The sequence below is a fragment of the Ambystoma mexicanum genome, chromosome 5q (genome assembly GCF_040938575.1).
Source record: "Ambystoma mexicanum isolate Mex_15411 chromosome 5q, UKY_AmexF1_1, whole genome shotgun sequence".
Classification (NCBI taxonomy): Eukaryota; Metazoa; Chordata; class Amphibia; order Caudata; family Ambystomatidae; genus Ambystoma; species Ambystoma mexicanum.
Genome location: NC_090933.1, coordinates 338674542 through 338701296, shown reverse-complemented (window position 1 = coordinate 338701296; position 26755 = coordinate 338674542). Strand labels below are relative to the sequence as shown.

Below are 26755 nucleotides of genomic sequence, written 5' to 3'. Positions count from 1 at the left end.
CAAGTTACTTACCAACTGGTAACGTTCTTTAGACTGGATGATCCTCCAACGTATTCCACATCGCCCTCCCAACCAGCCCCTCTGGAGAATTTCCTATGCTATTGCAACTTGCGCTCCTTCAAGGCTATGTGCAGTCAAGCAGGCATTGTGTAAGAGCAGGTCACACGTTATGGAGGAAAAAACATAAACTGAGGCTGCGGGCGCCGTGTGTCCTATTTATAACATCCGGTGACGTCTCCCTCGATGGAGGCCTTTGGGGGACATCGGCCCGACTCCATCAACGCAGAACGCCCTCTGATGATTTTCCGAAGTAGCACAGCTGTGGACATTGCATGTCAAAGATATGGAATACGTTGGAGGAACATCCAGTCGAAAGAACGTTACCAATTGGTAAGTAACTTGTTTGACAAAGCCTAGCTAAGTAGCAAGAACTCTAAAGGCTTTACTGAGATTACTGAAAAAAATGCCATTTTGCAGTAAATGTATGTAATAAGCATTGAGCCCAAATGCACCTAGACAGAACAATGTTTGTGCTGCACATGCCATAGGAAACTTAAATACAAACACAAAATATACTGTACATGCCTTAGGCTTTTCTCTTACACTTGTGTTAAGGTTTAACTTGTGCACCACATACAATGTGCCTTAAAGCCATGAAGTGATTTTTGTGTTCTTTTCCCTTTCTCTCCAGGGCACAATGAGTAAATCTGAATGGGAAGCTACTAGTAAGTATTTAAAGTATTTATGTATTGTGCTTTAGGTCAGCGCTTATACAGTAAATCAATTGTTTGAAAGCACACACAGGGCAACAGGGAGGGGACATGGGATTGAAAACAATGGATACAGTGCAAGATAAAGACAAACTTACTATGCCTTGTGAGTATTCACAATGTGCATGTGCAGCGAGAAGATGAGCGGTGGGGGTAAGTGCTGGAATGTCTGTGTTCGTGGGTGAGCAGCAGATGAAGTGCATAGTGTGGTAAGTGCTATGCGGCCTGAAGCTGCATTGGGTAGAAAGTGCAGGCCTACAGGATTGAAGCAGGTGGGTGCCGAGGCAAGTGCTGTGAGTTAGGCAGAAGCTGGGGCGATTGGGTATGGGAGGCCAGGTTTCCGAAGGATATAGAAGGGCCCTGGCCACCAATCTCAGCGACTGTGAGATTAGCAAAGGGAAGGAGGTGGTTAGTTGGAAAGTCATGAGGAGCTTCCGGAATTTGAGGAAGTCCTGCTCAAGACAAAAAGGCAGGGGGAGACTGTTCCAGATGAGGGAGCCAGCTATTAAGCAAAACGCTTTATGCACTAAGAGTTGGTCACAGGGGACTGCAGAGGTCTAGAGGGAGAGTATTTAGTAAGAGAAAGTTGCAGATAGCGTGGTCCCAGGCCCCAGACAGCCTTGTGGATGATGCAGAGGGATTTGAATTTAATCCGTGCCACAACTGGGAACCAGTGAAGAGTTTTTAGGACAGGAAAGATGCGGTCCCTCGCCTTAAGGCCAAGGATAAGTCTTGCTGCCCTATTCTAGATTAGCTTAAGAGGTCGTTAGGGAGAATTCTCAAATGTGCTAATTCCCTCCACCTTAGAGACCGCCAGCAACTTTGCTGGATTTTCAGGATTTTTTTTTTTAACCTGGCGAGAATGAGACCCTCTCCCCCACCCCCTGCTCTCATGTATTTTAATGTGATTTCTGAACGTTGCGTTTCTTTTGGTTATGGTGGCAGTGGTTTACTTTTAACTACTGTGGTGTGCCTTTACCGCAGGCTGCGTTCGCAGCTGCAGTAAAGCACCAAAGCGTGCCATTTTTGTCAAAATGGTCCTGTCTTTTTTCGCCATTTCTTTCTGAAACGGTCCTTCTCGAGATTTACTCTGTTCGTCGAACCAGGTTTGGTCCCTGTAGTGGGATTCACGAGTGAAGCCCGCCTCTTGCTCCAGGGTGTCTGTCGGGGGCAGGAAGTGAAGGAGGTCCCTGAAACGCCATGTGCTTGGTCTCCTAGGAGACCCAAATGCAGTCTGTGCTGATTGGCCAGCTGACTGTCCGGAAAGGACAGCCACCCTGCTGGGTGACTGACAGCTAGGCTGGAAATAATGGGAGAAACCTGAATAAAAGGTGAGGCTTTTGGCTTGGAAGGAAACTAAGAACCTGAGGACGCCTGCTGCAGACGTTTGTTTGCCCGGTGAAACCCTGCTGCTTTGCTGAAACTCCAAGTTCGTATAGACAGAGAAGACCTTGCAAGGGCTTCTCCCCTTGAGTTGGTGGGACCAATCAACGCCAAAGTAAACCACCTGGACATCTTCTCAGAGCTGGTTGAATTTCCTCAGAGTTGCTGCTGGAAACCGATTAGCCAGGGAGAGGAACACCAGATTGTGTTGCTTTTAAGTTGGCCAAGAGCTCCAGGAAGATCCTCTGGACTCCCAGGAAGCAGGACTGACCGAGCCTGAGCCCCCTCAACAGAGTGCTGGACCCCGGAAGCAAGGAAAGTCCATCTTGAAAGCCAGGGACCACAGTGTTGCTATTTGGGGTAGTCGCTAGGAGCTGAAACACTGAAGTGCCACTTGTTTGAAGATTGCTGGTTGCGAGCGGTGACCATCCCATCCCATTGCAGTGCAGCAGCCCCTAGAAGTCCTCCCTGTTGTCCCCACAACTGAGACCCAGGAATAGTGAGCTCTGCAGAGCTGCACAGGAGCAGGAGTCATCTGCTGCACTTTTTCTTCATTCCAAAGGTACTTTAAAGTCTGAGAGAACTTACCTCTTGTAGAGTTGCTTGCATCTGTTACTACTCGCGTCTAAACGGCTTGTGGCCCTACATTGATTCTTCTTTTCTTCAAAGACTTCTAAAACATGGTGCAAAGATTTTTCTAATTACCTACCAGAAGTGCTTCAGCTCATATAGACTTTTGCCCATTGACTTTGGCTTAACCTGTTATACTGAATGACTCTGCTTAGAGGATCCACAAGTATTTGCCTGCTTTAGAATATTTGTTCTCTTGTGTGTTCTAATAACCTTTTCCTTTGACCAATTCCTAAGAATGTTCTAAATGCTACAGTAAGATATTAATGTCCCCAGCACCCTAACTATTGATGTCACATGAGGGTGTAGGTTGTGACTGTGGGCCATCCCAAAAGGGTCTTCACTGATTTAGAAACTAGAAGTGTAGCTTTGAAGTGTATTTGTGCGTTGCTTTTATATTGCTCCCTTCTGAAGAAGGCTTACTCTAACTGAGAAATTAATAATTGTTTATATAAGAAACCTTGAATGTAAGAGTTTATTTGAATACTTGTCACTGTAAATCTCTAACTCCACTATAGCTCACATTGTCCCCTCTTGATGAGCCTAGCTGCTCAACACACTACCAACCTGTGTAGTACAGACTGTTAGGCACGATTGTATGCAGTACCCTCTGGGAACACTACAACCCTGACTACAGGTAAAGGGAAACCCAACCTTTGGTATAAGTTTGTACTACACAGTTTTAGTAGCGAGTTGAGCAGCCAGGCTTATCTCAAGAGGGGTCAATGTGAGATGTAGGGGAGTTGCACAGATTCAGTTACAAGTATTCAAATAAACTTTCACACAAGGTTTCTTGAATAAACAATTTATCAGAGTAAGCCTTCATAAGGGGGCAATATAACAGTTACTCAAATATACTTCACAAAACACACTCAATATTTCTAAATCAGTAAGTACCCTTTTGGGGTGGCCCACAGACACAACCTACACCCTCAGGTGACCAACAGCTAGGGTGCTGGGGACACTAATATATCACTGTTGCATTTGGAGTCATTTTAGAGTAAGTCAATGGAAAAAGGTTATTAGAACATGTAAGAGACCACAAATATTCGTAAGTAGGCAAATACTTTCAGATCTTCCAATAAGAGTCATTCAGTAGAACGGACTAATCCAAAGTCAATGCGCAAAAGTCTATATAAGCTGAAGTACTTTGCAGGTAAGTAAGAAAAGTCTTTGCACAATGTTTTAGAAGTCTTTTGAAAAAAGAATCAATTTAGGGCCACAAGCCGTTAGACTTGTGAGTAGTAGAAGATGCAAGCAACTCTATAGCAAGAGGTAAGTTCTCTCAGACTTTCAATACCTTTGTATTGAAGAAAAAGTGCAGCAGATGACTTCTGTTCCTGAGCAGCTCTGCAGATCTCACTGTACCTGAGCCTCAGTCATGGGGACAAGAGGGAGGACTTCTGGGGACTCCTGTATTGCAATGGGACGGTCACCGTTCGCAACAGCAATCTTCAAACAAGTGGCTGTTCGGTGTTTCAGCTCCTCGCGTCTACCTCCAAATAGCAACATAGCGGTTCCTGGCTGTCGATGGGCTTTCCTTGCTTCTGGGGTCCCGCACTCGTTTGAGGGGGCTCAGGCTCGATCAGTCCTGCTTCCTGGGAGCTCGGAGGATCTTCCTGGAGCTCTTGCCCAACTTAAAAGCGATGCACACAATCTGTTGTTCCTCTCTCTGGTATTTCGGTTTCCAGCAGCAAATCTGTGGAAAGTCGACCAGCTCAGAGAGAAAGTCCAGGTGGCTTACTTTGGAGTTGATTGGTCCCACCAACTTAAGGGGAGAAGTCGTCCTTGCAGGGGCTTCCGTCGATACAAATTTGGAGTTTCAGCACAGCAGCAGGGCTTCCCCAGGCAAACCAACGAACCAGGAGTTGCAGCAGGCGTCCCCTTCAAGTTCTTCTTCAGTTCCTTCGTTCAGTGGTCGACTCTGCCTTCCAAGCCAAAAGCCTCGCCTTTTAGTCAGTTCTCTCCCATTCATTCCAGCCTAGCTGTCAGTCACCCAGCAGAGCAGGGTGGCTGTCCTTGTCGAACAGTCAGCCGGCCAATCACTACAGAGTGCATTTTGGTCTCCTAGGACACTAAGCACAAGGCGTTTCGGGCACCTCCCTCCCTTCCTGCCCACCCCAGACACCCTGAAGCCAGAGGCGGGCTTGACTTGCGCATCCCACCAAAGGCAAAGCCAACAATGGCACCAAACCTGGTTTGGTGCGCAGAGTAAATCTCAAGAAGGACCTTTCCACAAAGAAATGGCGAAAAAAGACTGGGGCCATTTTGACACTTCACTGCAGCTGCAAACGCAGCCCACGGTAAATGCACACCACAGTAGTTAAAGGTAAACCACTGCCACCAGCCATTCAGTGAGGAAATGGTAAGATTAAAAAGGTTACATGAGAAGCTAGACAAAGGGGATACTAGGTAACTCCTCCAGCACTCTATTGTAAGATAGTGTGTGCTAGGTCTAGAAAGTTACAAATGTAAGTAAAGTCAGTTTCATTTTTCTGCTCTGGGAAACAGTACTTTATCCAAGAGAAGGTATTTAAACCTTGGGAAATCTGAAAACCTTCCTTGTGTCACTGCACTGAAGGTGCTGTGTGACACATGATGCCTATGGGGTTTGTCGGGCTCCATAACCAAAAGAAATACAAAGTTCAGAAATCGCATTAAAATACACGAGAGGGGGAGGCGGGAAGGGTCTCGCTCTCTCCAGGTAAAAAAATCAAGTCCACAAAACACAGCAAAGTTGCTGGGGAGGTCTCTAAGGTGGAGGAAATTAGCACATTCTCCCTAACACCCACTGGTGGCAGACTCACCGGTGGATAACCAATTACAATATAATGACCTGCTCTTGAATGCTGCAGAGCACTTCAAGAGACACACAAGAAACCCAGGTCGACAAGAACTTTGTTGAAGACATCCTCAGGGATACAAATCAGCAACCCACTTTATCCCGCTGTTGCAATTCGTGCAGAGACGCATCCAACCCTCTCTGCTCACACCAAATTTAATGCGGGCAGTCAACTCGTGCATCGAGAATGTTCAGACCGGCTGCCACAGACACCTTATACGTTAGGGGGCATTTAAAACCCAACTCATTAGTGGTGACGACTACAAGAAGGAGCGGGAACCCCTCTGGCCGCTTCCGAAGCCCCTACTGACAAGGAGAGTAAGAAGATTAACACCTTCGGAAGGAAGATTTCCCCATCGGCAGCTTACCAAACTAGAATTGCTAAACGCAACGCTATTAGCCAGTGTTAGGCAAGATTGTGTGCAGTACCCTTTGGGTGCACCACAATAGCCCTGACCTCCTGGCGATAGGGACCCAACCTTTGGTATAAGTCTGAATTACACAGGTTGGTAGTGTGGCTGAGCAGCCAGGCTTATCTCACGAGGGGTCAATGTGAGCAGCAAGGTTGTGACAGTTTCACAATAGCAGTTATTCAAATAAACACACTGAAGGTTTCTTGATGCTGAAAATTATTCATTTATTTCAGTCAGTTGTATAAGCCGCCTTCAGAAGGAACAATAGATGGATGACGATTATAATACACTTCAAAACCAGATGATACCCATTGAGGATGGCGCACACACACTTCCTACAACCTCAGGTGACTTAAATAGCTAGAATTCTTTTACTACATAGAGACCCGTTGATGGGGCAAATTTGAAGCCCTGAACTTGGATCAGGACAAAAGGAACTGTCTCAAAGGGAAAGAACTTGATAAAAAGAGAAGTATTTCCCTCACACCTAGGGGCAACAACTTTTTCAGTTTCCTCTTTCCTCTGAAAAAAGTTTTCCTTTATCATATGTAGAAGAACTTTTGTTGATATTTGAATTTCAGTTTGTCATGTTGAATGTTTTTAAAAATGTCTACAATTTTCCCACTTACTTTCTTGTAGCCAAAGAACCATCAAGCTGAATGACTGTCTGTTTCTGAACCTATGTAATGCACAGAAATTTTCTTATGCACTTTGTAATTATTAATACAACTTTGTAGAAAATGCACGAATGCTTTGGACTAGATTATTTCTCCAAATGTAGTTTTTGATTTGTCTCCAACCTGCTAATGATTAGTGGCTAACACATGATTGTTTTGGTTTTCTTTCTCCCTCCAACCTTCTCATCCTCACTAGAAAGCGGACTAATACGAGCACTAGTGGTTTGATAAAATCTTGAGCTCCCTCCCAAAGAAATACTTGAGTATTTGCTCCCTCAACAATCACTTTAGACTTAGTCTAACAAAGGGTAGGATACACTTATTGTTTATGTGACTTAAATAGCTAGGACACTGTGGACACTGATTTATCACTGGTACATTAGAGCAATACTGAGTTTGGGTGTAAAAGATGGAATAGAGGAATAAAGCAAAGGTTAATAAATCATTCACAAATTGATAAGTACTTTTGAAAACCTTCCAATGCAGAGAAAATTAACCCCTTCCTGGGGAAAGGCCAAAGCACGAAGTCAGAGGCAAAGAGGAGTCTGTCAGGGAGCCAGGAAAGCCAATGTTAGTTGCACAATGTCAAGGGGAGATTAAGATCTTCTTTCCAGGTAGGTAAAAAGTCTTGCACAATGTTTTTTGAAATGCTTGTAGAAAAGTAGAGCACTTGAAGGGCCACAAAACGAACCAAGAGACTAAACCTGGTTTGGCACGCAGAGTAAATCTCAAGAAGGACTTTTCCATCAAAAAATGGCAAAAAAAGACTGGGGCATTTTGACACACATGGCACCCAAGGGTGTTTTACTGCAGCTGCAAATGCAGACCGCAGTAAAAACACACCACGGTAGTTGAAAGAAAACCAGCCATTAATTGTAGAAAGGATAACATGAAAATGTTACATGAGAAACTAGACTGGAGATACTAAGCACCCCAACCAGCACCCTATTGTAGATGGTGTGTGCTGGGTCCAGAAAAGTTACAAGTGTAAGTAAAGTCAATACTCCTACGTCCCGTCCCCTTTCCTCCATACTTTTGCAACATTCTGTCCAGTGGGACGGCACTGGAGCACTTTTGTAAAAGAAAGCATCAAATTTAAATGTGTCCCCTTTTTACATGGGGTACTGCACGTGGCCGTAACCCCACCCTTCTGAGCTCCACCCCGCGCATCGCCCTTCAGTACTTTTCTCCACGCGGTCGGGGCTGGACGCACATGCATCACCGGAAAGACATTTTTCTTCTTTCCGGTGTCCTTCTCTCCTGGTCCGGTTCTGCATTAGCGTAATCCTCAGTCTATGCCGGATCATTTGGGATTTGTCTCTTGTTCCTCTTGCAAATGTCGTTTCGATAGGGTGGAATAGGCGTACCAGGGGTTTGTCAGACGGTTCCCGCTGTACTTAACAGATGGTGTTCCGAGGTCCCTCTCTTTGAGGCTAAGGTGTGTACCGACAGAACTGAGACCTGCTAGGTTCTTGTCTGTGCGGTGGATTCCTCAACATTCCCGCTCTCGCAATACCAGTTCTAGCGAGGGGGCAAAGGGAGAGGTCTCTGACCATGACTCCTGTTACCAGCTTTGCAGAGGTTCCTCTCTTGGAGGCTAATTCAAGGGGCCCCTTCAGGATGTCCAGTAAACATCTGAGGCCCCACAGTACGGGCTCTGCCGTGGATCCTTGTGTCCAGGTTAAAGTTTCGATCAAGTCCCCTGACCATCCTGTGGAGATGCCTCTCATATCCACACATGTGACGCAGTTATCTTTGGGTGGGGACAAAATGGCGGGTCTTCCCTCGTGGTCTGTGGTGGCCATTTTGGATTCTTCCCTTACACCCACGCTATCGACGACGGGTGCTGGCAACCTTCTTTTTGGTGAACAACCGTTTCCAGGTGAAAATCCGTTTCGCCCTTCTTATGGCTGCTGTCCTCGGATGCCACTACAGCATACAGTCTCGCTTCCTGGAAGCCTTCCTAATTACGTTTGTGGGGTTTGCCCCTTATGAGCAGCCTCTGCCCACCCGAGTTTTTAAATCTTCGTCAGAGGATGCCTTTTCGGTAAGTTTCAGAGACTTTCCATCGGGACGCATCGAGGTGAGTGCAGGACACGCAAGACCCTTCTGGGGCCCTGATCCTGACTCCATCGAGCCACTGTAGAGGCCCCCTGCACCTGCGTGCACCGTAGCTTGCCCCGGCCCTCGCGCTCTCTCTCCCCCTCCCGACCCGCCTCCCAGCCCGCCCCCGCCCCTGATTGGCCAACCGAATTCCTTGTAGGAACTAGGCCTCTGCAACTCACCTCGAGCGACACTTTCCATCGGGACGCATCGAGGTGAGTGCAGCACACGCAAGACCCTTCTGGGCCCTGATCCTGACCCCATCGAGCCACTGTAGAGGCCCCCTGCACCTGCGTGCACCGTAGCTTGCCCCGGCCCTCGCGCTCTCTCTCCCCCTCCCGACCCGCCTCCCAGCCCGCCCCCGCCCCTGATTGGCCACCCGAATTCCTTGTAGGAACTAGGCCTCTGCAACTCACCTCGAGCGCCACTTTCCATCGGGACGCATCGAGGTGAGTGCAGCACACGCAAGACCCTTCTGGGCCCTGATCCTGACTCCATCGAGCCACTGTAGAGGCCCCCTGCACCTGCGTGCACCATAGCTTGCCCCGGCCCTCGCGCTCTCTCCCCCTCCCGACCCGCCTCCCAGCCCGCCCCCGCCCCTGATTGGCCCTGACAAGAAGATCTGCACTCATTACCAGTCCCTCCAAGGCAGCCCTCTGCCCGGCAGCCCGTCGGCTAAGGACCTGAGGCAAAGGACGGCTCCTACAGAGACGGCTCCAGGTCCTCTGCCCGGCAGCCCATCGGCTAAGGACCTGAGGCAAAGGATGTATCTGCAGGTATCAGCAGGAGAAGCAAGAAGCCAACATCAAGTAAGTGTGGAAAGGGCGGGGCCAGAAGCAATTATTTCAGGCCATACTACCCTACCACTCAACTAACAAAGCATCGCCACTGTAAATTCACTATATTTGCATTCTGAAACTCTGCCCTCTGTATGTGAAATTTGCTTTTGGAAGTTGTACCCAATAACCTATAAGTGTATTTAGAAATTGTGCCCAATAGCCTCTCTCTGAACTGCGCCCAACAGCCTCTCTGAGGAAAATTGCATTTAGAAGTGATCCCAATTGCATTTGATATTGTGCCCATTAGCCTCTCTAAGGAAAATTGCATTTTGAAGCGTTCCCAATTGCTTTCAGGAGTTGCGCCCAATAGCCTCTCTAAGGAAAATTGCATTTAGAAGTGATCCCAATTGCATTTGATATTGTGCCCATTAGCCTCTCTAAGGAAAATTGCATCTAGAAGCGTTCCCAATTGCATTCAGGAGTTGCGCCCAATAGCCTCTCTGAGGAATATTGCATTTAGAAGTGTTCCCAATTGCATTCAGGAGTTGCGCCCAATAGCCTCTCTGAGGCAAATTGCATTTAGAAGTGATCCCAATTGCATTTGATATTGTGCCCATTAGCATTTGATATTGTGCCCATTAGCCTCTCTAAGAAAAATTGCATTTTGAACCGTTCCCAATTGCATTCAGGAGTGGCGCCCAATAGCCTCTCTGAAGAAAGTTGCATTTAGAAGTGTTCTCAAGTGCATTCAGTAGTGTGCCCAACTGTATTTAACAGTGCTCCCAATTGCATTTAGGTATTGTGCCCATTAGCCTCTCTGAGGAAAGTTGCATGTAGAAGTATTCACAATTGCATCTAGCTGTGTTCCCACATTTAGGTATTGTGCCCATTAGCCTCTCTGAGGAAAGTTGCATGTAGAAGTATTCACAATTGCATCTAGCTGTGTTCCCAACTGCATCCTGAAGCTGCGCCCAATAGCCTCTCGCAGGAAAGTTGCATTTAGAAGTGTTCCCAATTGCGTTTAGAATAGCCTCTCACCTAATCCCAATTGCATTTAGTAAGTGATCCCAATTGCATTCTGAAGTTACGCCCATTAGCCTCGCTAATGAAAATTGCATCTAGAAGTGTCCTCAATTACATTTAATAATGTTCCCAATTGCATCCAGGTGTTGTGCCCAATAGTCTCTCTGAGGTAAATTGCTTTTAGAAGTGTTCCCAATTGCATTCAGGTGTTGTCCTCAATTACATTTAATAATCCCAATTGCATCCAGGTGTTGTGCCCAATAGTCTCTCTGAGGTAAATTGCATTTAGAAGTGTTCCCAATTGCATTCAGGAGTCGTGCCCAATAGCCCCTCGCAGGAAAGTTGCATTTAGAAGTGTTCTCAAGTGCACTCAGTAGTGTTCCCAACTGCATTTAATAGTGTTCCCAATTGCATTTAGGTGTTGGGCCCAATAGCCTCTCTGAGGAAAACTCCAATTAGAAGTGTTCCCAATTGCATTCAGGTGTTGTGCCCAATAGTCCCCCTGAGGAAAATTGCATGTAGAAGTGTCCCCAATTGCATTTAGGAGTTGCGCCCAATAGCCTTGAGTAGTGCTCCCAATTACATTAAGTATTGTTACCAATTGCATTTAAGAGTTGCGCCCAATGCGTCTAGAAGTGTTCCCAATACCATTTAGTAGTGTTCGCAACTGCATTTAATAGTGCTCCCAATTGCATTTAGGTGCTGCGCTCAATAGCCTCTCTGAGGAAAGTTGCATCTTAGAAGTGTTCCTAATACCAGTTAATAGTATTCGCAACTGCATTTAATAGTGTTCCCAATTGCATTTAGGTGTTGCGCCCAATAGCCTCTCTGAAGAAAGCTGCATTTAGAAGTGTTCCCAATTGCATTTCTGAAGCTGCCCCCAATAGCCTCTCTAAGAAACTGGCATTTAGAATTGTTCCCGAAACTACAATTAGAAACTGCACCCGATAACCTCTCTGAAAAAAGTTAAATTTTAGTAGTGTTCCGAATTGCATTCATTAAGTATTACACTCCTATAGCCTACGTGCGTATGTAGAAGTTGTGCCCAATAACCCCTCTAAGAAGTCTCTCTGAGACTAACAACCTAATACCCCTTCTAAGCAAATAAAATCTTGAAGCTGTCCGAATATCCTCCCTGGCGACAGAGGAACCTAGAAAGGTACCCAACAAACTAACATAATCTGTTTAAAACTCTAGCTAGTAAGCACCAAATAAATCTAATACCTTCTTGAGCAGTCGAACCCTGAAGTGTGCCTAAGATATCACATGGTGTGGGAGGGGTCTCGGGATTGGAATGGGGAGGAGTTGATATCACATCCCATGTTATAGGAAGGATCTCAGGTTTGAGCAGTTGAACCCTGAAGTGTGCCTAAAAGCGTGTCATCACCGACCTTAGAACTACAATCAGAAAACCCTCCTAAACCAATCTTAAAACTCGCACCAATCATGAGTGCACCCACTCCACCAGAATCAGTCAGAAACACCACCCATGGACCACCCCCACTCTCCGATCTGTCTCCCGTCCCCTCCCTATCTCGCACCCCCTGCTTTTCCCCTCTCCAAACACCAAACAAGGGGGGCACGATGGCGAGCCACCCACCCCAAGACCACTCATCCTCTGAACCTCACCCCCGACCCACCAGCATTACCCATACCCGCTCCCCTCTCTATCATACCTGACACACCCCACCCTGCAACCACCCAACTCCCGCCCTCCCCTTATACCCCTGCCACCATCCCCACTCGACCTCACCCCTTCCCCTCCCTAAAAACTGCACGGCTAGCCCTAGCAAGAACCGAAGCGGCCTCCCACTTACCCTCCGACCCCCCCACTCTCTCCCACACACCAGTCGCAGCAAGGAAACTAAAGAGGAAACGTTCCTGGTCCCCCTCAATCTCACAGCACTCCTCGCCCCCCCTATCTCGACCAACCACATCTATCCCGCAATCCCGCCTCTCCCCCGCGGCCTCCCCCCACCTGAAACCCCTCTCCCTCGATTTCTCATCAGCTGCAACTGAAACTCCTTACCGTCAACATCCCCCTTTCAAATCCCCCTTCCAAAACCCGACCATCCTATCACACGCAGCCTCCCAACCCCTCCCGAAGCCTGCCAATCTCTCTGCTCGCCCACTATTCCCATCCATCACCCAACCTACCCTCCCCCCCAAACTCTCCACCACTGCACCCTCCCCCCCACCACCAAGATCATCCCCGACTGCCGATGTGAACTGCATCCTATTTAACGCCCGATCAATAGCAAAAAACAGACACTCCATCTTTGACCTCCTCACCTCTGACAAACCAGACCTAGTTTTCATCACTGAAACCTGGTTCTCTGACGACTTCGGCCCAATCGCCAACGAAGCCTTTCCCCCCCCAACTACTCCCTCATCCCACTGAACCGTCCGTCCAGGGGAGGAGGGCTAGCATTCGTCTTCAAATCTCTTCCGCGCCTCAATCATCAATAACCAACCCTCCATTCCATCCTGCGAATCTCTCCTTGTTAAACTATCCCTCTCACCATCGCTCTCACATAGCTTCCTAATAATCTACAGGCCCCCAGGCTACGATAGACACTTCGCAAATAACCTTTGCGACTCTATTGCCACCCTCCAACTAAACCATCCCAACCTCACCCTTCTTGGAGACTTCAACATATGGCTCGACATCCCCACCAACCCTATGACATACTCCCTGGTTGACGGATTAGATGCAATTAACCTCCAACCCCACATAAACGGACCGACCCACTATAAAGGACACACTCTCGATGCCATCTTTAGCTCCAACAACCTGATTCAGCTAATGCCGCCCACCCCTATCATCTGGTCTGATCACTACATTCTCTCTTTCACCATCCACTCACCCGAACCCCTCCCCCTACTCGTATCCGAACCTCCGAATATAGGCAAATGCTGGAAGAAACTAATAATCACCCGAGACCTAGCCGAGGTTCTCCTCCAGTCTCCACCACCATCCTGCCCTCAACAACCATCTCACCCCTGAGGCCCTTGATTCATGGCTTAGCGCATCTCTGATGCGCCTCACCCCCCCCCCCCTGCAAACCATCAATCCGCAGTGGCCCTTTCCCCAGATGGTTCACTCCTGAGCTGAAGACCACTAAACGACTATACAAACACCTAGAACGCAAATGGCATAAAGAGAAATCCCATGAGAGCAGGACCACCTTAGCCCGACACCTGTATCGGTACAAAGCCGAAATCCGGAAAACAAAAAAGGCCCACTACAACTCCCGAATCCTAAACTGCAAAAACCCAAGTAAAGAACTCCACAAAATTATCTCCGAATTCACCAACCCAGCTTGTAACACAACCATCCCGACCGCATCGCAATCACTCTGTGACTCACTCTCCCTCCACTTCTACTCCACTCCTATAGAAAGGACAAATACTCTAACCTCCAAACTAGCACTCTTACAGCCACTAGACAATCCTCAGCCCTTACCACCCAACCCATCAGCTACAACCTCCACGCAACCAACGTTCGACTCCTTCAGTCCATTAACAGAACAGTTTCTCAAACTCCTATCTGCCCGCAAACCATCCGGATCACCATTGGACCCATGCCCAGCCACTACCCTTAAAGAAATCTTTGCCTCCACCTGTGCAGGAGAACACGCAAGATCTATCATAAATGCTTCCCTCTCTTCCGGTACCTTTCCAGACGCATTCAAATTGGCGCACGTCAAACCCCTGATTAAAAAAACCCTCGCTCGACCCGCTTGAGCCCAAAAACTACCGCCCCATATCAAACACCAGGTTCCTCGCCAAACTCATTGATCGAACCGCCTACTCTCAACTTAACGCCTTTGTTGAAGCCAACAAACTCCTAGACCCCGCCCAATCAGGCTTCAGAACTTGTCACGGAACTGAAACCACCCTAACCTCTATCTGGGACAACCTTAAAATGACTGCTGACTCCGCGGGATGCGCCGCACTAATCCTTCTCGACCTATCAGCCGCCTTTGACACGATCAATCACTCAATACTCCTTGATCGCCTCCACTCCCTAGGAATACGTGGAACCGCCCTCAAATGGATAGCCTCATTCCTCAAGGACAGGCACCAAATAACGACACTCCAACTTTACCTCCCAAGCCCGACCAGTTGACACAGGAGTCCCACAAGGAGCGTGTCTATCTGCCCTCCTCTTCAATCTCTACCTGATCACCCTCCCACCGATAATTCGTGCACACAACATCCTATGTTACAATTACGCCGATGACACACAACTAATTCTAAAATTCTTGAACACGAATCCTAACTCCCGACCTGACCTGGCATCCTGCCTCCTTAACATTGAACGCTGGATGACCCAAAACCACCTCCTGTTAAACCCCTCCAAAACAGAAATCATGGTGTGGGGCAACCCAGATCTTCTCCCGCACCCTCTACCCTGGCCAACCGCCATGGGCAACTCACCGATACCCTCCAACACAGTGAAAAATCTTGGATGCACCCTAGACTCTGACCTAACACTCTCGCGCGCCAAGTCAACAATGTCTCAAAGTCCTGCCTCTACCACCTCAAAAACCTTAGGCGCATCTTTCCACATCTATCATTTCCTAACAGAGTCTCTGCGGTACAATCAATCGTCATCTCACGGCTGGACTACGGCAACCCCCTATACCTCGGAATCCATGCCTACCAAATGAACAAACTTCAAAGAGCACAAAACGCGGCGGCCAAAGTGTTACTTGCGCTTGGTCCAAGAGACCACGTATCCACAGCCCTCAAGACACTCCACTGGCTTCCAGTAGCCCGTAGGGTAGCTTTCAAAACCTTATGCCTCACCCATCGAGCAGTACATAAAACTGGACCGCAATATCTTCAAGAAAAACTAATAGCTTATCACCCCACTCGCACCCTCAGATCAAGCACAGCCGGCCTCCTAGTAATTCCTAAGACAAACTTAGGCGGAGCATCATTCTCAGCCCTAGCCCCAACCCTGTGGAACTCTCTCCCACCCCACATCAGGCTAACCGAGGAGCTAACAGCTTTCCGCAAACTACTGAAAACCTGGCTCTTTCCCTAAAACCAACCGGTTCCGTTCTAGCATCATCAAAATAACACCGACCCAGCGAAGCACCTAAAGCAAAAAAAAAAAAAAAAATACGGATTGTATCAAATATTCAGAAAAGAAATTAAAGCGAGTAATGTAGATGTAAACAGTGAAGTCAATAACACGAATTGACCACTGGATAAAAGAAAAAATAGAGCATGGACGAGCTTGGAAAGACGATGAGTGTGGTGAACGGATGATTGAGAAGGGCGAATGAATAAAGATGATTCTAGACAAGTATAAATGAATGTGGAGGATGAAAGCGGTTGACCGGTGCGTCTGGCAGACGGTTGGGTCTGGAGACCCGATAAATAATACGAGCAAAATCGATGGGGATGACGGATGAGTATGTAAACCAATTGACTGTAGAAAGCGGTCCGAGTATGAAGAGCGGCTATGTGTAGAAAGTGGAGGAAGGTGGAGAATTGGAAGAGCATGCAGAGCGAAGGAGCTTGTTGAGTGAAGAGAGCATACAGAGCAGAAGAACGTGAAGAGCAGATGCGCGTAATGAATAGAGAAAAGTATCAGCGACTGAATGGGGGAGCGACAGGGTGTGGAAGAGCGGAAGAATGTCGAAAGCGGAGGAATGTGTAGGGTGAGAGGCCGGAAGTGGGAGACCGACTGAGTACCGACGAGTGGAATGCGCGTGGAAGATGAACGCTGCTGACAGATGATTACGGAGGGCGGATGACTGTGGAGGGCGGATGACTGTGGAGGGCGGATGACTGTGGAGGGCGGATGACTGTGGAGAGCAGATGACTGGGTAGGGCGGACGACTGGGCAGGGCGGATGCCTGTGGAGGGTGTATGCCTGTGGAGGGCGGATGTCCGTTGGAAAGTGGTAATCTGTGGAGGGCGGACGACTGTGGAGGGCGGACGACTGCGGAGGGCGGTGAGCGTACAAAGCGAACGAATATGAAGAGCCAATAAATGTGGTGGACAGACAAATGTGGAGAACACATGAATGTAGAATGCGGCTGAATGAATATGGAGAACACATGAGTGTAGAAAACGGTTGAGTGTAATGAATTTAGAAGTATTCCCAATAGCCTCGCTGGAAAATTGATTTTATAGTGCGCCCAGTAGCCTCTCGGTAGAAAATTGAATTTAGATACGAGTCCAATATCTTCTGTGAAAGCTGCATTTAGAAGTGCTGATGAAATGAATTTAGAAGTGTTCCCAATAGACTCTGTATGGAAAATTGTACTTAGAAGTTCGCCCAGTTCCCTCTCTGGGAAAGTTGCATTTAGAAGTTTGCACACTGAAAGAGCATATAACCCATCACACCACACCCCACGCTTACTCTCTCCTTACATCACCACTCAACTAGAACACAGAGATACTATGACACCATTCGGTATAACTGTTCTCATACGAACATCCACCACTTACTCCACATCATTCTATGTAAACACTGCTGGTCCCACACCCCCAGCCAGGCGTTTTCCTCAGGCCTAACGCAGCCACATCCGTTCCGGATAAATCCTGCCAGAACGAACACATTCTCCTGATCTCTCAACCACCACACCTACCGATAAGAAGCAGCTATTACACGTGTACCGCACAAGCTGCACACATATCCGGTGCTCACACGCACCTTTTGACTCTCCCTACTGATCTGAACTTCGGTTCCCAAGGGCGTTCAACCTACCAGCGCCTTCAGACCATACCAATGGTATATAAGGCGCTATATAAGTGCAAAATAACAATAACAATAACTTATGCACTCTGACCGCATGAGGGAGTACTTTAAGGGCCCTTTCTTGTAGCTCTGTCACTAGGGTTTCCCCTGAGGTGCCCCAAGGGCCTAACCGGCGTACCAGAGATTCCTCTGAGGGTTCTGATGGACCTGCCAGTACCAGACATTGTTCCGAGGTTCACCGTCACTGTGCTAAAGTTAAACCCAGTTTGGCTGGGTGCTGGGATACCAGGGTTCACCCTGAGGTCTGTTTCTGGAGCTTGCCCCACTGTAACCAGGTTGAAACCTGAGGTTCCTCTTGTGGAGGTTAAAGTCTGTACTGAGTCCCGACTCTAGCTCCCTTTTTAAGGGAGCTTTATGTACCAGGTTGAGGGTCCTCTTGTGGAGGCTAATGTCTATATTGACAGATCTGAGAAACCTTCTAAGAGGGTGTTGTAGGTGAGGTATTGTCCTCCACTGTCCCACGCCCAGGGTCATCGTGGTACTGGTTCTGTCGAGGGGGCAAAGAAGGGGATCACGGATCGCATTCCCTCTGGTACCGGCTTGTCTGAAGTTCTTCCATTGGAGGCTAATTTTGAGACTGGTTCGAAGATGTCGACTAACATCCGAGACCACCCAGTACTGGCTATGCTGAGGATTTGTAAGGCAAGTGTCTCAAGTCCCCTGACACTCCTGAGGAGGCAGTTGCCTCAGCTACGCATGTGATGCAGTTCTCTTCAGGGGGCGACAATGGCGGGCCAACCTGCATGGCCTACGGCGGCCATTTTGGATACCTCCCTTACACCTACGTTCGCAACATCTAGTGCTGGGAGCATTCCTTTCGCAATACTAACCCGTTCCGCCCTTTTGACCGGCGTGCATGGGCTCCACTGCCTCATACTGCCTGCTTTTGCTCCACTGATCTACGTGGACCTGGCTGGTGGTGGACCCTCCTGGCAACCACCCTCATTTTCAGGGGGTGGGTCCCTTACGATTTTTTTGGGAACTTTCAGATGCTCATGCACTCGGACCCTATGAGGACGCATTTCAAGCGTCTCTTCGCTCCGGTTTCTCCCCGGCCCTGGCTGTTCTGATTCAGTTTTCTTTAAAAACCTGAGGCGGTAGGCGTGGAGGACCAGTCTTCTGTTCCTGCCTCGTTGGGATGAGCCTTAAGCAGATGAGGACGGCGATGCGTAGCCCTGCTTGGTGAGAGCATTCCATGACCGGGAGCGGCTTCTATAGCTCTGTTACCAGGGTTTCCCCTGAGGTGCCTCAAAGGCCGAATAGGTGCACCAGAGTGTTCTCTGAGGGTCCCTCAGAGGACCTGCCAAAACCGGACGTGTTTCAGAGGTTCACCATTTGGGTGCTAAGGTACAGCTCAGTTCGTCTGTGGCTCTGGATACCGGGGTACGCATTGAGGTCTCTGTTTCTGGTACTTGTCACACTGAGCAACGGCTCGAGGCCCCTCTTGAGGGAGCTGTATGTCCCGGGTTAAAACCCAAGGTTCCTCTAAATACAGTACCGACTGAGTCGAGGGAATCCTCTAAGGGTCCTGTCGGTAGGGTACATTCCTCAACCGTCCCACGCTTGGGGTTGTGGTGGTACTGATTCTGTCGAGGGGGCAAAGAAGGTGATCAGCTACAGGCCTTCCAGTACCGGCTCTGCCGAGGTAACTCCATTGGAAGCTAATTCTGGGTCAGTTCTGAGGATGTCCACTAAACATCCTAGATCTGCCAGCACCAGCTTGGCCGAGGTTCCTTGTTTCAAGGCTAAGTGTTTGTCCCCTGACTCCCCTGAGGGAACAGTGCCTCACTTTCTCCTATGAAACAGTTCTCTTCAGGTGTCGACTAAATGACAGCCCAACCTCCTTGGTCCACAGCAGCCATTTTGGATGCCTCCTCGCACCAATTTTCATGACTGGTGCTGGGAGCGTTCCTTTTGGGGCTGAGCAGCTTTCCACGCTATGTGGACAACAAAAGACCAGTTTGGTCCTGGCGACAGCTTCAGCTTAGGCCCCTTGTACACAGAGGTCAGGGTCCCAGACTCGGTCCTTCTCTGGGATCAGGGGGTTTCATGGTCGCCTTGTTAGCCCCGCTTTAAGCAGCAGCGGCAAGTTGGTTTTTCTCTTGGCCATCAGCCTCCTCTACAGGGACAGGTAATCTCCCTGCCGACAAATCACCAATTTAAATTTTTTGTCGGTCACGCTACACTTGGGAGGACGAATCTCGTCTCATCTGGAGGCGTGGCAAACCATCACCGAAGACTGATGCAGTTTGTCCATCGTTTAGGTGGGTTTCGTTTGCCTTTTCCTCCTACCCCACCCTTCAAACCTCTCTTCCAACAGATCGGGATGCCCTCCCTCAGAGCAGGGATACAGAAACTTCTGTACCTCAGAGTGGTGGGACCTGTTCCCCCTCATGGAGCAAGGGCTTGTACGGCTGTCCTTTCTGTGAGTGGTGCTTGGTAATCTCCCAAAAGTATGGAGGAAAGGGGACGGGACATAGGAGTGTAACAAAGTTACGCACCATAGTGACTATCTTACTCCTAGTCCATAGTCCCCTTTCCTCCATACGCCCGCTGTCCCCTTTAATAAGTATCCTCTATTATTGGTTAAAGGTCTCAGACCTGGCGATAGAAAAGGACTGAAGGGCGATGCGCAGGGCGAAGCTCAGCAGGGCGGGGTTACAGCCACATGCGGTACCCCGAGTAAAGAGGACACATTTTTCTATTTGATGCTTTTTTACAGAAGTGCTCCGGTCCTGTCCCACTGGAAGGAATGTCCCAAATGTATGGAGGAAAGGGGACTAGACTAGGAGTAAGATGGTCCCTACAGTGAGGAACTTTATTTCACTTCACTGCTCTTGGAAACAGTTTATCAAAGAGAAGGTATTTAAACATTTGGGAAATCTGGAAGACTTCCCTGTGTCACTGCACTGAAGGTGCTGTGTCACAATGTAAAGATGATGCTGTTAGGCAAGATTGTATGCAGTACCCTTTGGGTGCCCTTCAGTAACCTTGACCTCCTGGCAATAAGGACCCAACCTTTTGTATAAGTCTGAACTACACAGGTTGGTAGTGTGGACGAGCAGCCAGGCTTATCTCAAGAGGGGTCAAGTTTCACAGTAGCAGTTATTCAAATAAACACTTCCACTCAAGGTTTCTTGATAAAACAATTTATTTCAGTCAGTTGTAAAGCCTTCTTCAGTCTCGCTCCTGCCGGGCCGCACTAAAGCACCTCACTGAGCCGTGTTTTCCGAGAGAAATAGCACCAAAAAGATCACATACAGAGGCCGCCGGCACTGAAAGAAGGGGAAATCGCCCCTCTGGAGTGAGCAGAGGCTGCCCCGCAGCAACGAGACGTGGGCGCCCCTCCCCTTCCGAGCATTGCTGCCAACCCGCATGGCATAGCGAGACACCAGGGGGCGGAGGAAGAAGCAAGGACGGAGAGCCCAGCAGCGACCTGAACGCCGATCGGCACCTTCATAAGGCTGCAAAATCCCCACCAGGTCCGCTGGGACCCCGCGGCTGCCACGGTGCCCAGCGGACAGGGCCTGGGAGGCCGCCACGGGTGAAAGTACGGCAGCAGCTGGGCAGAGGTGCCCCTCCTCCTCTGAGGAGAGTTCAGAACAGCAGGAGGGAGCGCCAGGAGAGGGCAAGGCAGGGACCCCAGCAACGTGGTGCTGGCACCCATAAGGAGCATCACACTTCTCGCGGGGCCACAGAGATCCGGTGCCAGCCGACAGCGCCCGGAAGGCCGCAGTGCACAATGGGTGGAGGGAGGCAGAGCTTTGCGCTCGGATCCCGTGAAGCACCGGAGAAAGCCGCCGGTGGAGCATAAGGTGAGCGGCTCCCTCCCCAGCCCCCCTAGCCCCTGCAAAGACAGTGGGGTGTCCATACCAGGTGGGGGATACCTCCTCACCCTGCCAAATAACCACATAAGGCCTCGAGCCCTATCAGGGGACACTCTTCCCCCCCCCAATCCCATCACCAAAGCCATAAGCAGAGGGGGGGCAGGGCAGATGAGTGGAGGAGGCGGAGTGGGGGACTTCTCCCCCAGAACCACTACCATTGTTTTGAAATACAGGCTTGGTGCTCCTGGTGGACAGAGACTGTACCCCATCCAAAGAGACGCAAGGTTTCAAGGCCTACTCCCCCACAGATCCATCCCTTCTCATCAGGAGGCGGACTGCTAAGGCAATACCTCAAGGGTACAGCACAAACGTCCCCCACAGGCGCTCAAACACCGCAGGACCACCACGACACAGGGGCAATGTCCAAGGCAAAGGGAAACGGGGGCGCAAACCAATCGAACCCACAATCTGCCAAACAGGTTTCTAACTTACACCAAATGTGGTGGTCTGATAACCCTGTAAACACCAGAGGAAGGACACTGGAAGATCCCACAGCTGAAGGCATCCCCCCCCCCCCAATTCATGCAACCCTCGTCCGTCAAGGGACGACATGCATGCTTGGTTCGTGGAGCTACTGGACAAATTCATGTCAACGGTGCAGGACCAATTTGCCACTATGAGGAACGACATGAAGCAGGTAGTCCAAGAATTAAAGATGGATGTGGCCAAATTGGAAGAAAGGACAGATACCCTCGAGAAAATAGTACAAAATGCAGAAGATGAAGCACGACAGAACAGCGAAACGCAGGAACACCTGGTGCGGTTAACCCACAATTTGGAGATCCAATGTGAGGATTTAGAAAATCGATCCCGCAGATCTAATGTACGCATTAAGAATATGTCCAAATCAGTTCTGGATAAGGATCTTAAGAATGCGGTTCAGGAAGTGTTCAGAGACAAAGAGGCGCAAGAAGCCGACAGCATTGGGATCGACAGAGTTCATAGAGTGGGCCCGAAAAGGACAGGCGCCCCGGGGGAAAGACCTAGAGATGTGCTGGTAGCCCTCTCCACGTACCCGTAAAAGGAACAAATCTTAAGGAGAGCAAGGCAGGTTGACCACATAAGGATGAATGAGGTGGACATTCAGCTATACCAGGACCTGGCATCAGTGGCATTACTAAAAAGAAGAGATGACCCTGCTGGTTCGAGAGCTAGTGGTGAAAGAAATAAGGTACAAATGGACGTTCCCATTTGGACTGATGTTCGAGTGGGAAGGCAAGCAAAGAGTGACTATCTGTGAAGAAGGGCTCCACATAATGAACCTGCTGGTGGAGGAGGCAGTAAACAGGTGCTCCAAGGCAAAGGGAGAACCGCACTAGAGGCTGAGAGGATGGGAAGAGGTTAGGCAAAAAAAGAAATGAAACGGAAAGGGAAGCACCAAGCAGACAACAGTGGAGTAGAGGGGAATCCCAGGCAAGAGCAATTGTGGGGGACAGTTGCCAACTACAGGAGGCTGGAGAGGTAACCACTGAAGAATACTCTGAGATGGCAATACCCAGCGGCCTTGCTGGGAACCAGGAACGGGCACACAGTAGGTCTGAGGAAAATGTGGGGTTTAGGACTCCCCGCAAAGTTTAACCTGAGCTCACTGAGGGCAGGGAGCGATGGGCGCAACGCCCTAGCATCCTTGGGTACCCGGGCCCTCCTCGGGACCAAGTTGGTTCAATGTTAACTGTTGGGGGGGGGGGGGCGTTAAGGAATTTGGGGAGGGGCGGGGGGTACTCCGGAAGAACAATTGGGATCACAGCACTTGGGATCTTATGGCAACCAGTCTGGGCTAGACGAGATGGGGAAGCTCAGAATATTATCATATAATGTAAGGGGCTGAACTCTCCAGTGAAGAGGAAAAAGGTAGAGTCCATGCTCAGGAGGGAGAAGGCGGACATCCTGCTGCTCCAAGAAACACACATAAGAGCCCAGGATAAAAGGAAGGTATATCTCAGAGGGTACAAAGTCTGGGCACAGTCAAATGCTACAGGAAAAAGAGCTGGGGTATTGATAGCAATAAAAGGGGAGTGGACGTAACATTCATAGACAAGGAGACAGGGAAGGGAGGTTCGCGTTTGCCAACATTATGTTAGACGGTTTACGGCTCACCCTGACAGCAATATACGCACCTAATACAGGTCAAGATGGCTTTCTGCGGGACATGTTGGGGAAACTTGAGGGGTTTGCGAAAGGAGAGGAAATACTGGGGGAGATCTGAATATGGCCTGGCACCCGCGATTGGACAGGAGCGCAGGGGGACCCCATAGTCGGGGTGCTCCGTCCAGGCATCTCAAGCAAGATGGACCAGATGGTGCTATGCGGTGCATGGATGGAACTGAAGGGTCAAAACAGTGTCTTCATATACTACTCGCATTTGCACAACACAATGTCAAATTGATTTCTGGGTCTCGGTGGGACTGATGGGCAAAATTCAAGGATTGGAAATAGGCCCCATAGCAATGTCGATCATGCTCCGCTATGGTTAGATGTTAAGACCCCAGGGAAGGGGGGAGGTCTCTGGTGGTGGAGGTTGCCACAAGATCTTCTCAGACCCGGTGACAGGAGAAGCGTTAAGGGACAAAATTATAGAATATTTTGAACAAAACGACAGAGGATGTCCCATTAGGAACAGTATGGGAGGCCTTCAAGGCAGTGATCCGAGGACAAATGATAGCTCTGGAGGCCACCAAAGACAAGCAGAGGCACTGCTGGGAAAGAACTTGAAAAGAAAGGGACGGACATTCGAGAGGCACTAATGACTCACCCCACCAGAAGCCTCAAAGCGTTGAGACATGCGCAAGGGCAACTGGAAATGCTTGGCAATAAAAAGGCAGAGAAATCCATTCTCTACCTTAAGCAAAGATACTATATCAAAGCCAATAAGGCAGACGGATACCTAGCAAGACAACTCCGCGCAAAGCAAAAATCAATGAACATCCTAAATGTCAAAAACGCACAAGGAGAGACTCTAACAAGTACCAAAGATATAGGGGAGGCCTTCAAGGCATTTTATCAAGTTATACGCAGCAGAACGCCCGGATGAGGGCAACCAAGATGGGTTCCTACAATCTCTTCCTATTCCAAAAATATCAGAGGAAGACAAACTGGTGCTGGAAACCCGGATAAGTGAAGAGGGCAATTGTTGGACTCCCAAATAACAAGGCACCCGGCCCAGATGGCTTCACGGCCCCCTTCTATAAAAAATATGCTGACATTCTCACCCAGTTCTATCAAGACTGTTCAACACCTTCAAGGAAAGCGGAAACGTAACCCTGTCTATGAATGAGGCAAAGGTACTGGTGTTCCATAAATCAGGCAAAGACCACTCCCTCCCTGGCTCATACCGCCCTGTAGCCTTGATAAATTTGTAAGATGTATACAAATTCTGGCCGCTAGGCTAACACCGCTTCTGCCCACCCTAATAAATTCTGACCAATCAGTTCATTCCGGGAAGGCAAACGCATGACAATCTAAGAAGACGAATACACTTGTCAGAAAAATATTGGCATCTCCCACACGCTAGCAATAAAGAAAAAGGTCCAGAAGCCCAGCAAAAAGTGCTGGGGTCTCACTAGGAGAGGGGATGAAGCATAAAAGAACAAGTTACGTAGCTGTGGTAATATTCATTTCACCTTCACCTAGAATGATCCCCCAAGTCCAAGCAAAAAGTTCTGGAGTTGACAGAGGTCAGGAAGATTTATCACAAATATGAAAATCTTAGCGAACACTAAAGGCCTGACTCACCACCACTTGTTTTCCAATCAGGTTGCGCCATTATAAAGCACTTCTGTGGACCGGGCCCGAAGTCTGTCTTCATGCAACAGTCAAAACTATTTGCTTATGGAATGCTTTCTTTTTGTTGGTAATGCTTAGCGCCAGGATTCTCATAGACCTACAGCACTAGAAAATGACAAGTATGCAGAAGCATGCGTTATAAAGGTGGTTTTGCCCTTTTTTCCTACACTATCCAGTATTCGTTTGTATATCATGACTGGCTTGACCAAATATCTGTGAAGCTTATTTGTCGGATCAAATTGGCAGGTTTTTTGGCAGGTTTCAAGCGTTTTGTCTTTAATTCATCATAAGTGCAACTGTTTTCCATATGTATTTCTTCTCCTCCTGCTTCCATTTCCTTCTGTTCTACTTTCATATCGGTCTTGGTGCCAAGACTGGAAATGGAATCGAGGAAGCGGCCCTCACGCATTACTAGTGAATGTTTGGGTGAGGAAAGCGGAAACATGCTAAATGGATATTTCTGCATATTACTGTTCCAAGTGACAGATGGCAACTATTGTTCAAACAGTGCCATATTTCATTACCCTAATGGAAAATTCAACCAACGTGAAGTGATAGGTTCTTAATTATTCCGAGCATCAATTAGATTTTTAATTACAGTTTTTGTTAACCGAAAAAGCAGCTTTATTGGTATTTGCAGATTGTTTATTTAAGTTTGTTCGGGCTGGAGGAAGTCGTAATTTTAAAAGTTAATTCTTTGCTTTTTGCTTTTGCAGGTATATATTTGGTTTTCGCATTTGAAAAGCAGTTATGATGCCCTTAGTAGAGCCGAAAAAGACTGAAAATCCTTCTTACAAGTCACCGAGCAATCCAAATTGTGTTGCATCTATTTTTTAGGGTTTTCAAAAAAAACTACTACTGTGTGCAGAAGACTGCGAAGAAAGCGGAGCTGCTCACCTGAATCTAACCGATTCGAGTTCCAGTTGCCTGTCTGTGACAGATGGACCTTTCTGTGTATAAAAAATAGACTGAGACCAAGAGTGAAGTTGGGTATTTTTAAGCCTGTTTTTTTTTTTTTTTTGTGAACCTGTTTTGCCATTGATGGCTAGTACAATGCGGTTTGATTTCAGTCACTTTTCGTGGTTGAATGATCACATAAAATAAAAACGCTGCTTATACATTGGTTCAGTGAATTTACTGCTACTTAGCTACATTCAAATGTATTTGGGAACAAATGAATTCAGTGCACGTTTTTAAGATTATTGGGTTCAGTTTCCCCTCCCGACTTAAATGTTCTTTTGAGGTGGGTTCAAGGATGGAATCTAGTCTTAGCATCGGAAACGCACATGTTTAGCAAATCCCTGTTTTTAATACATTTGAACAATGTTTTGTTTTTCAGTTTGTAGGATTTATGGAATTGGAAAAGGATGATTTCGTATTGTCACTTTTAATTTATCATGGCTGCCATATTTGTGAACCTAATAAATCTTGGGTTTATTTCTTAGACTAAAGGGCTTCTTTTTTCAGTGGATTGCAACTTTTAGTTTGTGATGCTCTAATGTTGAAATATGTTTATATAACCTTTCACAGTGCCAGGCTCCTGAATGTTCTCCTTTCTTACTATGTCACTTACAGATTTGGATTGATCTTACTGCTCCTATGTCCTGTCTGCTTTCCTCCATACTATCGTGACTTTGTCACCTGCAAGGAGAACCCAGCATACTATACGCCACAGCTTTAA

General features: G+C 48.2%; 1 protein-coding gene across 11 annotated transcripts in view; it reads left to right on the top strand.

The window, feature by feature from the left end:
- The window catches only part of RNMT (RNA guanine-7 methyltransferase), a 480952-nt gene extending 454427 nt beyond the window's left edge, over positions 1-26525 (top strand). For all 11 annotated transcript variants that reach the window (XM_069620807.1, XM_069620798.1, XM_069620799.1 and 8 more), the window contains 2 exons: positions 692-725; positions 25791-26525. In XM_069620807.1, coding sequence (XP_069476908.1) covers positions 692-725; positions 25791-25828 — 72 coding nt within the window. In that variant the 3' untranslated portion in view covers positions 25829-26525. The remainder of the gene's footprint in view (positions 1-691; positions 726-25790) is intronic.
- Positions 26526-26755: the final 230 nt, after the last annotated feature.